Source organism: Cryptomeria japonica, chromosome 9, assembly GCF_030272615.1.
Source record: "Cryptomeria japonica chromosome 9, Sugi_1.0, whole genome shotgun sequence".
NCBI lineage: Eukaryota > Viridiplantae > Streptophyta > Pinopsida > Cupressales > Cupressaceae > Cryptomeria > Cryptomeria japonica.
The window spans coordinates 736,166,636-736,183,194 of NC_081413.1; the positions used below are offsets into that span (position 1 = coordinate 736,166,636).

At 41.9% G+C, this 16,559-nt stretch overlaps 1 protein-coding gene across 2 annotated transcripts in view; it reads left to right on the forward strand.

Annotated features, from left to right (window-relative positions):
- Positions 1 to 207: 207 nt before the first annotated feature.
- The window catches only part of LOC131038672 (cysteine synthase, chloroplastic/chromoplastic), a 183,937-nt gene continuing 167,585 nt past the window's right edge, over positions 208 to 16,559 (forward strand). The window contains exons 1-3 of one of the 2 annotated variants that reach the window (XM_057971179.2): positions 208 to 265; positions 409 to 598; positions 734 to 861. In XM_057971179.2, coding sequence (XP_057827162.2) covers positions 527 to 598; positions 734 to 861 — 200 coding nt within the window. In that variant the 5' untranslated portion in view covers positions 208 to 265; positions 409 to 526. Of the gene's footprint in view, positions 266 to 295; positions 599 to 733; positions 862 to 16,559 lie in introns of those variants that run through there. The other variant, XM_057971180.2, reaches the window with a different exon arrangement.

Genomic DNA, 16,559 nt, shown 5'->3' on the forward strand with positions numbered 1-16,559 from the left:
TAAATATCATTATGTAACCATCAAATTTTACTCCCTTCACACAAAATATAAACATATCAGAAAGCTATAATGACATAACAAATCTTAAAATTAAAATTGCCCAATGTGATGCCCTCTAAACCAACTCCAAGAGATATCCTTTTGCATATATTTATGATTATAAATATTTAAAAAAACGAAAAAAACAAATCAGAAAGCTAAAATGACATTCAAATCCCATAGCTAAAATGACACAATGTGATGTCCCATAAATCAACTGCAGAAGGTTAAGATTCCTCCCAGAGCACTTGTTCTTTCCTATGTTCGCTGTGCAAGTTTTGTCGGGTTTTGATTGTAATCACTTAAAATTTTTTCTTCTTCTTATCTATTCTAATATAAAAGCATTTTGCTAAAAAAATTGTGAGTCAGAACTGACTAAAGAATTGATTAAAGAATTGAGGATTCCTGAGTCTCGAGCATTTTGACTGAAATACACATCTACTAAAGAGGAGGATCAAATGTGGTGGAGAAGAACTTAAAGACCAGCATGGAAGGAATATCACGACTCATATCTTCTCCCGGAGTTCTCAGAGAGAACATTGCATCAGATGTTACCCAGGTAACCATACAAAGCCCACCTTTGTAAAATTACATATAAGCATATGAATAAACAAATAAATAAATAGAATCTTTCAGTTTTTAGAAACATTTTTAGCTCTGAAGGATTAGTCGGGTTTATGGTACTGTGATGCAGTTAATAGGGTGGACTCCTCTGGTAGAGATGAAGCGCATCGCACAGGCAGAGGGCGCTGTTGCGAGAATTGTTGGGAAACTCGAATTTTATCAGCCTCTTTCTTCTGTCAAGGATCGAATTGCTCTCAGGTGTGTCTTTAAAATGGGCGAGAAATAATCTTATCTTCTTATTTTGTTTTGTTTTCTCTTAATTAAAAGAAATGGTGGGCTTAGGTTGTTAGTTGCCTTCAACGCGTCAATTGGACAAGCTCGAACCATATTCTCCAAAGGAGGTTACAAATAGTATAAGGCGTTGGTGCTCTGTTTCTGGGGACTGTGTGCTGTTCTTGGGTTCCATAGCTGTTTTGGTCCCATGGATGCTATTAAAATCTTTCATTTGATTTCATTCAAGACTTGTAAGCATAGATCACTGTCATTGTGTCCGGTATAAATACTACCTAATAGGATAACCTCACATTTGCTAGAGTTATGGACCACCCTGTCACACGGAAAAAATCTGAACTGAAGTTGCATCCATTATTTACTTTGTGCACCTTTTGGGAGCTTGGAAAATGGACCAAATAAAATAGGGCATCACTTGAAGCACCTGTTTTAATAAGATTAAATGAATTGGTGGAAAAAGGCATTTCATCTTCTAGCTTGAGATATTTTGAATTGATTATCTATTACCAAAAAGAGGGCTGTTTACAATGTACCATGTATGCCCAGGATGGGCAGTCAAGTTTCATGGACTCTACCGTCCTTACAACATCCATAAAACAGAAAAAACACATGATAGAAATCTGACCACATCATACAAGAAAACATCACCATGCCAAATATCTTTTCTAAACTAAACTATTTGTTCCAACTTTCACCATATCTATCCATCTCATAAGTCCCAATCGGGAGGAGTAACATCTGATATGTTATCATAAGTTCTTACAACTTCCAGATCAGTGTCAACCTCATGATTATTTTAACTTTCTTTGAGTTCCATATCCTCTAAAAGCATATCAAATGTGAAATTTTTATTATTCCTTTTTTGAAACTGCATATAGTTTTTCACAAATTTATCATCTTCCTCTCTGGCATGTGGCCAAAACTTTGCTGTTTTGGTCTCGGACCTCTTTATATTTGCTTGTCCATTGTCCATTAGTTCCCGGAACTTTTCTTTTGAGATCTCGAGAGTCATGGTAACCTGCAAAGCAATATTTTGAAAGGTCTCTTGCCTTGAAGACGATCCCCATTTCTCAACTTCCACAATAGCCAAAGAATCTCAGTGGTTAAAACATGATAAAAAAGATTATATTTCACACCCAACCTAGCAACATAACCAAACAAAACTAAATGCAAGAAAACAAGTTTCTCCTATCCCACAGTAATATTACCACTTATTTTTTCGGTTTTCAAGCACAACAATATTACAATGCACCCGCTAAAGTTAGGAAATATAATCCCAATACTACTGAAAAGTAACCCTTCCACTTTTTGATCACCAAGAGCCCAATGTGGGAAGGTGAGAGCATATGGCGATAAGGGGTTTGTTAGCTCATCAATCCGTTGGAAATTACAATGCAAATACAATACTGGGCGGCAAGCCAGCCCCTTCCACTTTTCAGCGGGATGAAGAACACAAACTTGGCGGTAAACCAACCAAGGCAACAAGAGCATAACAAAACAAAATCACTCTACCGCTTATGCAGCGGGAGATCTTTTAAATAAAACTATCACTCAATAGCATATCTCAGCGGGAGGACAATATCACTCAACCACTTGCTCAGTGGGAGGACAAATTGAATTACAAAACATACAGGCGGCTAAGCCATCCTCTTCCACTTGTTCAGCGGGAAATGCAATATAGAATGAATTGGTCAGTACTACTGAGACAATTCTTACAATGATAGAAATGTGAAAGAAGATAGAGTGAAGTACATATCTTAAGAATTCACTAACACATTCTAACCAAGAATACTACTTGCTGTTCTGAAATCAGATACAAGGAAAACGCAGAACCAGCCATCCCGAAACCCACTAAATTGCTTGTAACTCTCTCAAAACCCAATAGAATCATGCCAAACCAGAAGCTAATGAAGTGTATGACATAAGCAAACAAAACAATACCTTGAAACTGCAATTGGAGAGCATCAACAGCAATGCACGCAACCCAAGGCAATTCTGGAAATGGCATTTTTGCTGAATAGTTCAATTTGCAACTAAAAATTGGAGAGTTCTCCAAATGCCACGCCAATATAGAAGAACTATCGTCTCTCTAATACGCTTCCAACAAGCCCTCACCCAGAATGATGCACTCAACACACCGGCAGCTACGAGCAAAATGCACTTCCAGCCAACACACCAGCAACACCCAAAAACCAGCAACACACACTTCTTCACCAACACACCCGAAAATCACCAAAAAAGCTCACAACTACGCACCACAGCTAGGAGTGATGTCTCACACTCTAAACTGGAAGGAAGGATCTAGGAGGTATTCACCCTCGAAGAATGTCTGGAGTCATTCCGACAGCATAATGATATATTTTCTCTGGATAAACAAATGAGGAGCCCAACACCTGTTTTTATAGCTTTTCCATTATGAAATTCAAATGAAACTGCCTCAAAATTCGCCTCATTCAAATTGCCTTTCATTTCAAGTGGTGGACCCAAAGTGGCGCCCACTTTCCTAAGTCCAAAAATCGCGCCCAAGAAGAAGACCACGATTTTGGCATGATATGACTTTGGAGTATATCGAAAATAAAGTCTCATATATTCATTAAATAATTCGCCTAGGCAAGACTTAGGAAAAATATCAATTTCTGCACAATTCCTCATAACATCAATCAGTAATAAAATAATTAAATAATAACCTTAGGATAAGGAATAATATTTAATTAAATTGCTTATAACTCCAGTACCGATCATCAACAGAATCCGGATGAAGCTGAGCAATGAGGATCACTGAATTGTGCTGGAACATGACCAAATCTAGGACTGCCAAAAATAGAATGCCCCAAACTGCTACTTACTAAAAATAGTAAGTCATGAAATAATGCTCCAAAAATCGTTATCTTCGCAACTAGAGAAAGAGCTTGGTGAGCTTAGCAACTCTGTACCATCTCGACGGCCAAACCTTAACTTACTAAAAATAGTAAGTTCACATTCCACCCTTGACAAGTTTGGTCGGAACTCCAAGGAACATGGGAACCCTTAATTCACCTTTCCACATAGCCTACGGGTCTCCGGAATAGGCCAATGGACCATTGAATGCAACATCACAAGGAAGGGGATATTACAATCCGCCTTTCCCAAAATTGCTTGTCCTCAAGCAATTGCAAGCTAGGATGTTGTAAAACCTCCTCATTCTCCCATGTAGCATCCTCCACCGGTAAGTCCTTCCACTTAACCAAATACTCTAGGATGGTCCTCCTCCTCAACAATCGTTCCCTGACATCAAGGATGACCTCAGGAACTAGCACCAATTCTCCCTCTTCATCCAAAGGAGGCAAGTCATCAGAAGAGACTATCACATTGTGCCCAAGCGCCTTTTTGAGGCGTGACATGTGGAAGACATTATGTACTCGGCTACTCGCTGGGAGATCCAACTCGTAAGCCACAACTCCCACTCTCCTGATGGCCCTAAATGGTCCATAGAAACGTGGCTTGAGTTTTTCCGCTGCACTCTTCTTGAGAGTAGATTGTCTGAAGGGCTGAAGTCTTAGGTAGACCATATCATCAACCTCAAATGAGCGCTCAATATGCTACTGATTAGCATACAACTTCTGCCGATTCTGTGCAATCTGGAGGTTGTCCTTCAATGCCTTCAGAATATCCTGACACTGCTGAACCATATCCTTAGCCTGAGGTGCTCTACTATCTCCAAACACCAAATCAACAAAATTAGGGGCTTCATAACTGTAAAGTGCCATGAAAGGTGACATCCTAATGGACATGTGATAAGTGGAATTGTAGCAGTATTCACCAAGATGTAGCCATCTTACCCAGGCCTTCTGCTGTTCTGAAATGTAGTTCCTCAAGTAACCCTCCAACCACTTATTTACTATCTCTGTTTGTCCATTTGTTTGGGGACGGTAACTCGTGCTTGGGGTTAGCACAGTACCACATAATCTAAAAATCTCTTGCCAGAAGGAGCTTAGGAACTTGCTATCCCTATTACTCACAATATTTTTAGGCAGCCCATGTAGCCTAAACACCTCACGGAAGAACAAATCAGCAACCTGAGCTGCTGTAAATGAGCTAGTGATGGCAAAAAAATGAGCAAATTTTGTCAATCTATTCACCACCACATAGATGCAATCCTTCCCACTAGCCTTTGGCAACCCAGTGATGAAATCCATAGAGACACTTTCCCATTTTTGACTGGGAATTGGCAATGGTTGCAATAAATCAACGGGTGCTGTGTGGTCATCCTTGTTCTTCTGACAAGTATGGCATTCCCTAACGTACTTTAAGACATCTCTTTTCAACCCTTTCCAAGTGAATCTCTCTCGGATTTGCTTGTAAGTCTTGAAAAAACCTTGGTGGCCAGCAAGGGGAATGTCGTGAAAAGTCTGCAATACCTTCTCCTTCAACTTCGATTCAGGTAGAAGAAGGATTCTTCCCTTATACAAAATCAATCCATCAACCAAACTGTACTTTTCATCATGAAAAGTGCCTTTAACAATTCTGGTTGCAAACTGATTTTTGGCATAATCAACAAGCAATAGGTCCCTCCAATTAGCAGTAAGCTCACATATAGAGCTTAGATGCGGTCTCCGTGAAAGGGCATCGGCCACTATTTTGTTCTTCCCCTTCACATACTCAATGTCGAAGTCATAAGCCTGGAGCTTACTAACCCACTTTTGCTGCTTTTCATTCAAATCTTTCTAGTGCATGAAATGCTTAAGACTGTTATGATCAGTCTTAACAACGAACCTACTTCCCACCAGGTACTGCTTGAATTTCGCAAGGGCATGCATTATTTCAAGCATCTCCTTGTCATAGATTGAATATAGCCTTTCAAGCCCTCTCAGCTTTCTACTTTTAAAGACAATAGGGTGCTTGTCTTGCATAAGAACTGCACCAACACCTTCCCCTGACGCATCACATTGCAGTTCAAAAGGCTTGGTGAAATCTGGTAAGGCCAAAACCGGGCATGAGCTCATGATTTCCTTAAACTGATCAAACACTGTTTGTGCCTTTGCAGACCACCCAAAGGCTCCTTTCTTAGTGAGATCTGTGAGGGGGGCAGCCAACTGAGAATAACCCCTCACAAACCTTCTGTAAAAACCGCATAGACCCAATAATCCTTTCAAATGAGTTATGTTCTCAGGTGGTGGCCAATCAAGGATAGCTCTAATCTTTTCGGGATCCACCTTCACACCCTTTGCACTGATGATGTGCCCCAAGTAGAGCAACTCCCTCATTCCAAACTCACACTTAGATTCTTTGGCAAACAATGATTCAGACTCCAAAATGCTAAGAATTTCATCTGAGTGTTGTAAGTGCTCCTTCCAAGACTCGCTGAAGATGAGAATCTCATCGAAAAATTTGAGCACAAACTTCCTCAACTGCTTCTGAAAGATTCTGTTCATGCAGGACTGAAATGTGGCTGGAGCATTAGTCAAACCAAAAGGCATGACTAGAAATTCGAAATGCCCAAAGTGGCATCTGAAAGCAGTCTTCTCCACATCAGAAGCCCTCATTCTGATTTGATGGTAGCTCGATCTGAGATCTATCTTGGAGAAGTACACGACACCATGCAACTCATCAATGAGCTCATCAATCCTCAAAATGGGGTATCGATTCTTGATGGTTTTCTGATTTAAGGCTTGGTAATCCACGCACATACGCATGGTCCCATCCTTCTTCTTCACCAATACAACAGCTGAAGCAAAGGGGCTCTTACTTGGCCTAATATAACCCATTTCTAGAAGCTCCTTAATGGCTTTCTCAATCCCGTCCTTCTGCTTCTTTGGGTAACGGTAAGGAGTAATCATGATAGGCTTAGTACCCTCTTCCAACTCAATGATGTGTTCAGTACCACGCTCAGGCGGCCTACCTGGGGGTGGAGTCTCAAACACCTTGCTCCTCTTTGAAATCAAAGCCCGAATGTCTTTAGGATAGCTTCTCCTTTCTCCAGATGAGTGGGATGGCATGACCATATACTCAGGAGATCTTCTAAGTGGTAGATTTCCAAAGACCTTGCTCTTGTCTGTGATTAGAGCTTGAATATCAATAGTGTAGCTGCCCTTGTCTTCTAATGGGTTTGATGGCATTAACACACATTCTGCTGCCCACTCTACTTGGTTATGACGGATCAGCCTCTCCATCCTCTTCAAGGATACAATCCAAGGACCCCCATTAGACATTCCTCGCAAAACCACCTTCTTCCCTTCAGTCATGAATTTTAACTCCATGGTTTGCAAGTTAAGAGTGATCTCACCAAGAGATCATAGCCACTGAATGCCTAGGACCATCATCGGTCCCTCCAATATTGACAACATAGAAGTCATCCCTGACTTCATAATTACCAAGCTTCATTGACATGTTCGACACCATCCGTTTACAACAAATTGTTGATCCATTAGCCACCATGACCTTGAAGTCTTCAACATCATTAGTGATAAGACCTCTCTTGGCAACAATCCTAGCATCAATGAAGTTGTGAGTTGCTCCTGTATCAATTAGAGCAACAAGTCGGTGCTCTCCCAATGCTCCTCGAACTCTGAATGATTCATTCTTGTGGAAGCTAGAGAGTTGGGCAACTATACCCTTATCATCTCGATCACTTTCAGGCCCTTCTGGAGCCTCTTCATACTCACTTTCCTCCGAATCAAGCTGCTGTTCTGAATTTTCAGAATCTGATCCATCAGCTGAATATGTTTCCATTTGCTGAGCATTACCCTTTCCATTGCATCTATGACCCGGAACCCAAGGTTCCTTGCATGAGTAACACAAATTCTTCCTCCGAAGTTCTTGACGGAGCTCATCATCCATCCGGGGAGGGAACTTCTTAGGCTGATTAGAAAATTTCTTCTTGTCTTTACGAAATGGGGAAGGCTTTGATTGAAATTTAGGCTTAGGGGCAGCCAACTTGTAATGCCCCCTTCTTAGGCGTGATGTTTCAGTTGACCGATGGCCTATTTCGGAGACCCGTAGGCTACTCAATGGGTGAAACTAGGGTTTCCAGTTTTGGAGGTTGTTGTTGCTCGTGAATTAGAGTTTGGATTGCGGATTCTTTCTGGGTTTTTAGAGGGCTTTGTAGTGGTATGTCCGGCTTTGCGTTCCGAGCACTTTTTGGAATTTACTATTTTTAGTAAATTCTATTTCTGGCAGTGGTCCTGATTATTTCGGCACAGTTGGTTCTCTTCTTCAGTTGGTTCAGTTGGCTTCGTCACTTTTGGCCTTGGGATGTTTTTGGAGAGATAAGTTCATTTCATTTAAATAATGTTATGTTTTAATGTTATATTTTAAAGTTGACCCCTTGGCCTAGCTTCATCACTTCAAGTTGTTTTAAAAGGTGGTCTTCAAGGGTGGACGCATCATGGAAGGGATTTAATATTTCCTAAGGTCTAAAATCTTGCTTATGAAAAGGGGTGCCAAATTTATGAAGAGAAGTGAATTAAAATAAAGGTTGATTTAAAGCTTTAAAAGTGGCGCCATCTCTTGGAGGAAAATTCAAATGTGAAATTAGGGCGCACTTTCTAGAAGCCTCTAGAGATTCCTTGTTAAGCTTATAAATGGAGGCCTTTTCCCTTCATTTGGCATCTGATGTCTATGGAAGTGTTACTCTGTCGGAATGGTATTGGGGTTGCTTCGAGGAATGAATGCCTCCTAGCCTTGGCATTGCTTCTTGCTTGAAAGATAGCAACTAGTGGTGATTTAGTGTAGTTGTGAGAGTTTGTAGTGAGGATTGCATTGTAGCTTGATGTGTGCTGGAAGTTCAGTTATTTGCATTTCATTTCATCTTCGGGAGTCGCGGTTAGTAGGGCAGATTTGTAGTTTCACTCATATAATTCAAAATAAAAACATATTCATTCTGGGTATTGCATATTTCCTCTTGTTTTGGCTGTTAGGGTTCCCACAGATACTGAGAGGGGGGGGTGAATCAGTATCTAACCGGTATTTAAATTTTCTTAAGTTAAAACATGCAGAACATAAAGTAGCAGTATACCGGTATGCAAGAATTAATGTAATAAACAGAATCAAAAACATCCACATGAAAAGAACACCATAACACAAGATGTTTAACGAGGAAACCCGGTGTGGGAAAACCTCGGTGGGATTTGTGACCCACAATATTCACTTACTGGCCAATAAGAGAATATTACTTACAATAGGGGCCTGCACATGCAGGAAGGCCAATTGCCTAGAGCTCACTGCTCAATGAGAAGTTACATTGACTTACAATGAGGATTATACTAATCCAATGATCTGTACTGCTTTACAATAGCATCTCCAATGCCAGATTCAGTACCGGTTCTAACTCTGTTCTTTACATATACCCTTGACCTATAATTCGCACATTAGGTCTGCCTAATAATTTTCTTTTTGTTCGCTTCCTTACTCTCTCAAATGTCTACAATGATCTCTTTTATATACAAGAGTCATTTTACAATTTGCCAAGTCGGCTTACAATAATAATCAAAATATTACATATCAAAAATCCTATCGGCCTTTGTGCCGGTATACATCTTTTCTTCTGTGCCGATGCCGGTGCCGGTGTAGAGTGATCTTGTTGATGCCGGTGCACTATCTTGCTTGAATAATGCTTTGCTGGTATGATGTCTTGCCGATGCCATAGGATTGCAAGGTTGCCATCAATGACAAAACCTTCAATCACACACAATGTCTCATTGGAGTGTCCATATGCCAACAATCTCCCCCTTTGGCATTGATGGCAACACTTATGAGAAATTTCAAAAAAAGTGTCTAAAATGTGTAGACCAAAAAATTTACCAAAAATATGAAGGGCTCCCCCTGAGCATAGGATTCCTGTCTTTGAACTTTCTCATCCTACTACTCCCCCTTTGGCATCAATTACAAAGGTTGTCAAGATGTTAGTAGAGTTTGTAGTTATACCGGTCCATATCCTCAACCTTGTAGTTGGGTAGTTATTATCTGAAAAAGATCGCCCAAAATTAAGTTTATACTGTCCATAAACTTTTTGCTATCTTTTATTGCGGTTTCGGTCCTCTTCACAGTACCGGTGAGATGCTGTAATTGTTCTGCCAGTGTTTTACTTCCCTGTGCTAATGCCTCTGAGATTTCCTTCCGCAGAGATGCTAGATAGTCCAATCTTGGACTCAGTTTAGATCTCAAGTGTTTTGCCTTGTTTATTATTGTCTCTTTCTCTCTTTCCTGTTTAAGTAATTCTACCTCAAAATTTGCTAACTTATCTTCAAAAACAGATAGTGAATTCGGTGAGTTGACAAAATTGTCTGCAAGCTTGTTTATCTCTTCCTGTGTCTTGCTTATTTTCTTGTCAATATCTACAGTCAGGAAGTTTGTTTTGCATGTGTCTTTATATAGGTTTTTATACTCTTTTAACAAACTACACAGTTTCGGTAGAAGTGTGTCAAAGTCTCTATTACACTTCTTTATCTCTTCCTCAAAGAATTTCTGTTTCTCCTTTTCTACAATGTCCTTTACAAATTCTTCCTTTATTTTCTCAATATTGCCAGAAATGTATTTACATAATGTATCCAACTGTCCTAAAGAATCTTTATTATCTATATTACAATCAGGAGCAATTATTTTCAAAATTGGTATTGAATCATCTATTGTTTTGTAAGCTTGTGAACTATAGTCAGTTATTTTCTTGATGGATTCAAGTAATACCTCAGTCACATTTGTTGACTTTGATGATGACCCAACAAACTGAGTACCGGTGGAAGTGACCATGCTTGTATTGACCTCTGGCAGGTCAGTTTGTGTCTGCATTTCCTTTAGCACTAGTTTTCCTGCTTCATTGCTTACCGGTGGCATCTGTTCCAGAGCCTTTAGCTCTGTCGGTTTCTCTGTTTGTGCCTCAGGTTCCATCTTTTTCCCTGTATCCTTTGCCAGTTGCTCTGTATCTCCTGTTACCGGAGGCTCTTTAGCCATATCTGATTTTTCACTTGTGTCTTTATCAACTGTTATGTTGATCTTTTGGGTATCAACATTTACAGTGTATAGGACTTCAGGATTTGTATTGCTATCCTTTGCATCCATGCTTTCAGCTGCCGGTTGGTTTTCAGGGATTGTAATTTTTACAGGTGGAGGTAGGTTATCTTTAACCTTTATGCTTGGAGGTCCACCAATTTTGCCTTTCCCTTTGTCCTTATCCTTCTGATATACCTTAATAGGCTTGGGATTCCTATATTCTTCTTGTTTCTCTTTTTCAACCAAAAATATGTCCCAACCATCTTCTGTTTTCTCTGAAACTTTTGTAATTCTACCTGCCATCAGTGAAATATGCCGGTGTGCAGTGGAAAAAACTGTCCGGTTAGCCCGAGCTATCAGATCATCGATTTCTTTTGGGTAGTTTACCAGATATACAACAAGTAGTTTTTCTATTTTTATTTTCTTGTCCAGTTCAATTACTCCTTGCCTTCTGGCCTCAAGTCTTTTGTATAAGTCATCAGGAATTTCATTTATGACTTCCATAAAAAACTTTTTGAACATGTCCATATGTAATATTACACTCTCCTCAACTTGCCCTTTCTCATCAGCCGATAGGGTGTCATAAATTTTCCCTATGTTCTTCAGTTTTCCTTCCTCTGTGATCTCATTTAACAAAATGTCAAGAGGTGCCAAGTCAGTTTTTGCCTTTTTCTTTTTCTTAGGAGTCAGCTTCTTTTTAGGTGTGACCTGTTTGACTGGAGATCTCACAGCTTGTTGCTTCTGCCTTGCCCTTCTAGGTGAAGGAGTGGTTGTCGGTGAGGGATCTCTTTTCCTAACAACTCTTTTAAAGGTTGCTGGCATGTCTCCTTTTGAAGAAGTACCTACCGGTGATAGTTGAGCTTCAAGTTGTGGGGCTGCCAACTCATCTTCAATTATGCCGGTTTTCTTTAATACATCTTCCTTAATGGCTTTTGCTTGTCTGGATCCTTTTCTCACAAATGCCTTTACCTTCTTCACTCTTTTCTTGGACTGTTTTTGTTTTTCTATTGTTTCAGCACTACCAAATGCTTCCTCCTTAGGTTCATTGGGGGCTTCCAGAAGTGCTTTGACATAAGTTTCAACTATGTGGTCATCTGTCTCATAGCCCATTTTTGTTACCCAGATTGTCCTTGGGATGACTGCTTCCATCCATATTTCATCCTTTTTGATAACAAAGCATATATCATCTTTGTATGTATCTACAATTTCCTGAGATAACCTTGTCCTTTTCTTCATTTTTGTCTTACCCCCGGTGGGAGGGGGTGTTGGAGTCCAGCTGGAATGGCCTTCCGAACTGCCCTGCTTTCTAGATAGCTGTAACGATGCCCCTGAACTGTTCACCTTCAGGGTGAGATGGGTTAGCCATCCATTTGATTTTATTTCGATGGTCCGTCCGGTTGAACGAACAACTATAATAAGCTTCGAGTTCCGCCTCCCACCGGCATTACCTGTCCTCACCCTCGGCTCAAGGTAGAAAGATGAGTCGGTAGAAAGATGAGTCCGAAAGAAAGGTAGCTTAACCTTTCTCTAGTTTGTGGGCGAGAAGAGGCTATAGATTGTCCCATCCGGGGGTTTAGTTCTGCCGACAAAGGGTTCTACAGCATGAGCTTGATCCAGTTAACTTTGCTAACTCTCCTCTCCTTTATCTCTGCTAACCGGAAGGAATTCAACAACTGATTGTAACACAGCTGGACCATCCATCCTGCTGAGGAGTAATGCTTTTTCTCCATCCGAAACATATTCTTGTTGGGTTTCCCACTCGGGTGATCCTTGGCCCTTGCCATTGGAATCTGTTCACGCCCACTGGCACATAAGTAGCGGGGCTGAACAATTGACAATGGGTCAAAGCAGTAGCGACCACTCGACAATGCGATCGGGCAACATGGATATTACATATAGAAAAAATGAATAATAATAATAATAATAAGAAGAATAATAATATCCACCTATGATGCTGATTGATCTATGTACTGACCATAGGCTCCGAGAAATGGAACGGGAATTTGAAAGCACCTGGATGAGATTGAAAGTGAATCTTCAATGAGAGATCTAAAAACGAGAAAAGGATAGGCAGAATTCTGAAATTGAGTAGGGTTTCGGGATGACATTTGAGGGGGGATTGAGGTAAACGGGCGCTTCATTCAATTATCGGAGGCCCGAAATTGATTAGAACGCTTGATTCATCTCCCGAACCGCAGGTCGCTTTATTTTTTATTTAAGCACTGGGTAAGCAAGAATGACCAATGTACTTTCCCTAAGCATTGAGTCTTTATCCCCGCTGAGCAGTCGATGCGGCGGAGGAAGGAGAGTGACTTTAACTCGGGGCTCGATTGGATCTTCCCAGATGGGCTGCTCTAGGGTCTTTCTGTGGTAGCGTGGCACTGCACCGGATTCAAAGATCGGTGATTGGGCTAATGTGATTCAGATTCAAAGATAAAGAAGCGGATGACCCAACCAATCTATAGGGGCTTCTGAATGCCGCCATTTTGAGAATGAGTAGTAAAAGCGATGAAAAGACAAGCAAATAACCCCTATGTAAAGACATTAACCCATACTTTACTGTTGGGGGTCTCTTTATAAGCAAGATAATTAGAAGGGTTTTGTATAGTTGGACACCCTATTAAGTGAGAGGCAAGTAGAAGCTAGGTCGAGTGATTCAACACAGATGGTAGTGGTAACTTTAGACAAGGATACTAGCATTGCAGGTTGAGAGGGTTAGTGAGCATAGTGAGAGGCTAGATACAGAGCTTATAGGACTCTTTGGTTGGAGTTGAGAGCCGGCCCCCCACATATAGGCCCCACACATAGATTAATTGTCATCTGAAACAATTCCAAAAGGTTCTCATTTAAGGTAGATCGAGTGATCCATGTAGGTGGACTAACCAATTATCTATAGATAGTTAGTAAACCGTTTCCTTTACGTGGACGAATAGAATTACGGCCGGATGAATTACAAAGCTCGCCAATTACAGTTGAAAGGTGCTGCCTTATCCATCTAGTCATAAATGTTGTATAGTCGAAATGACCGGGGTGGTTGGCCATTTTTTCCCGTTTTCGCGGGGAGACAGGCACATGTGACGTATATAGACAGCTAAGCTTCTCAACTTCGATAGCACGGAGCACTAGTTGTTCTATTCTAAGATGTGGGGCACATCACCTAAGCTCATAAATCGTTTTATCGGGAGAGCAATCAATCACTCCCTGCTGTAGGCGGGGAGACAACAGGGAGAGTCACCAGCTACACATTGGGCCATACCCCCCGATCTCTGGGGGGCTGCTAAGTGGTCAGTCTCCCAATGTGCACTTCGAGGGAGGGGCCGCTGGTGGTGGGCTTGATCAAGCTTTCCCGCTAAGTTGAGATAGGGCAACAACACAAAGTAGAAACGGGCACTGTGAAATACTATAGGGGTAGGGGATCCGCTTCTATCCAGTCACACGGGGGTGCCTCCTGTTTTCGCGCAATCAATATCCTAGTTGGAAATTCTCAATAAGTACCCGGGGAATAAAAACTTAGGACGCTAGCCGGATCAATAACTACTATTATATAGGGGGTAATAGTAGTTGTTGAAGTTTCCAGCTAAAAGATGCATTTGGGTGGAGGGATTATAGAGGTAAAATCCCGTTCGGATTTTCCGGCAAAGGATGAGAACATCATGGCGCAGGCACGGCTCAATTGCTCGAGACTGTTAGATCATAAAAGTGAGTTATCAACAGTTACTCTAGCTTCAAGTAGCGGGCTCCCTACCCCCTACTATTTTATAGGTATAGGCCCTACCAGAAAATGTCGAGGGGCTCTGCACTCAAATTAGGCCCGGAATGCAGCTAACCCGTGTTTGGGGTTGGGTGGGGGGCTAAAGGGCCACCCACCCACCCAACTATCGAGTGGAGGAGGGCTAGCCCCCTACAATAATCTACCTCCCCCCTACTATTTGATGAAGGGCCCCCGCCTAGGGGCTCCAGTCAAGAATTAACCCCCCCCCTTAGGATTAATGCCACTTGCTAGAGTAGGGAAAGCAGGCGTACATTAATTGACCAATTCTATGGCTAGCAAGCTGATTAATAAAGAGGGTTATTCCGCCATAGAATAGTAGGAGCTTGACTAGGGGTGGGGGGCTAAAGTATCACCCGAAGCTTCATCAGAATAATGGCAGTGTTCATGGGGAATTAATAGTGTCCAGGGTGTTCATGGGGCCCTACTATTCTAAGGGCATTTGTCTATCCATCTAGCTAGAAGCAAACGCGGCCCTACTTTTTCTAGTCCGAATTGGGGTGGGGAGGCGCCTCCCAAATTAGTATACGTAACATGCCCAGGGGAACTATGATTCCCACCCACCCTGCTGAGGGTGGGTGGGAGGATCTAGATTAGGCACTCCCACCCAACCCCCAAAGAAAGAATGGCAGGATGACCCACTCCCAAGAGAGAACAGTAAAGAGAGAATGTCAGAGGGGTGGGGAGCTCCCTCAGCCCCGGGACCCGAGGCCCTAAAGGAGGGGCGGGGAGGCAATCTAGAACTCAAATGAAGAATATACGTAACATTGTAACCTCCTTACCCGTCAATAAAGAATGCTCCTCAAATCTGTGGCTAGTGAGACAAAGTCAATAGACTTGGGAACTGCTGTGGCCAATGATACGGAGTCAATAGGCCAATTGTTGTTTATTCAGTTCCCGTTGATTAAGAACCAACGCCAATTGAAGCAGCACCAGTAAATGATCCCTTGCCAGAGTTCTTCGGAAGCAAAGGTAGCACTACCCTCGCGAATAGTAGGGCCCCATGAACACTGCCATTATGGAAGCAGGGTGATAAGCATAGGCAGCTTACCTCGTTTATTTAGACTAGGGATACGAGCCATAGGAGGATTTATGCACGAATTCGACCACAAGGAGAGAGCAGTCGGAGTTCGAGACTGGGCGGGCATCTTCGTAGCCAGTGCCATGTGATATAGATACGCATAATTGATTGGCGGTGGGCTATCGTTGATCTAGTTTCAATCGATCCTGCTGCTTACTTTTGAACTGTGGCTAGGAGTCGAGTTAATAGGCGGGATTGGTTCTTTGGCTTGGTGCTTACCAATGAATGCCTTTACCTTTGTTATTCTAGCCCCCTACTATTCTAAAGGGCCCCTACCCCCATAGAATTGTAGGGGGCTGGGGCGATTCTAGAACTATTTTATTAATGAACGCATCCATAGAATTGTAGGGCACAGATTCGAGAGGGGTGGGCCCCTACTATTCTATGGGGGTTACTCTAGCAAGCTTATTAATTGGAGGAAGGGTGGTGATACCAAATCACGGGCACCTACCGAAGCAAGCTATTGGTGCTCTTGGCTCTGCACCTGACACTGGGCCAATAAGCATAACAGCTACTCGGTGGTATCGATCTAGATCTTCCTCTGATGCTGGGGATTCTTCAATGGGTGCTTCAACTGGTTATGCTCCTAGTTCAATTGGGTAAACTGATGATGGGTCTCGATCTTGGTCTCTGACTACAGGGTCTCGATCTAGAACAGGAAGGGATGCTGCTATACTAGGTAATGGCTTTACCGTAAGGGATGCTGCCCTACTATTCTAAGGGGTGGTAGAAACGGTGGTGGGTAAGCTGGTAGAGATGCTGGGCAAGGTGGTGAAACGACTGCTACTGGCTCTGCTCCATATGCCTTTGCTTACGTTACTGATGCAGACTAGTGCTGCTACTGCTGCTTAT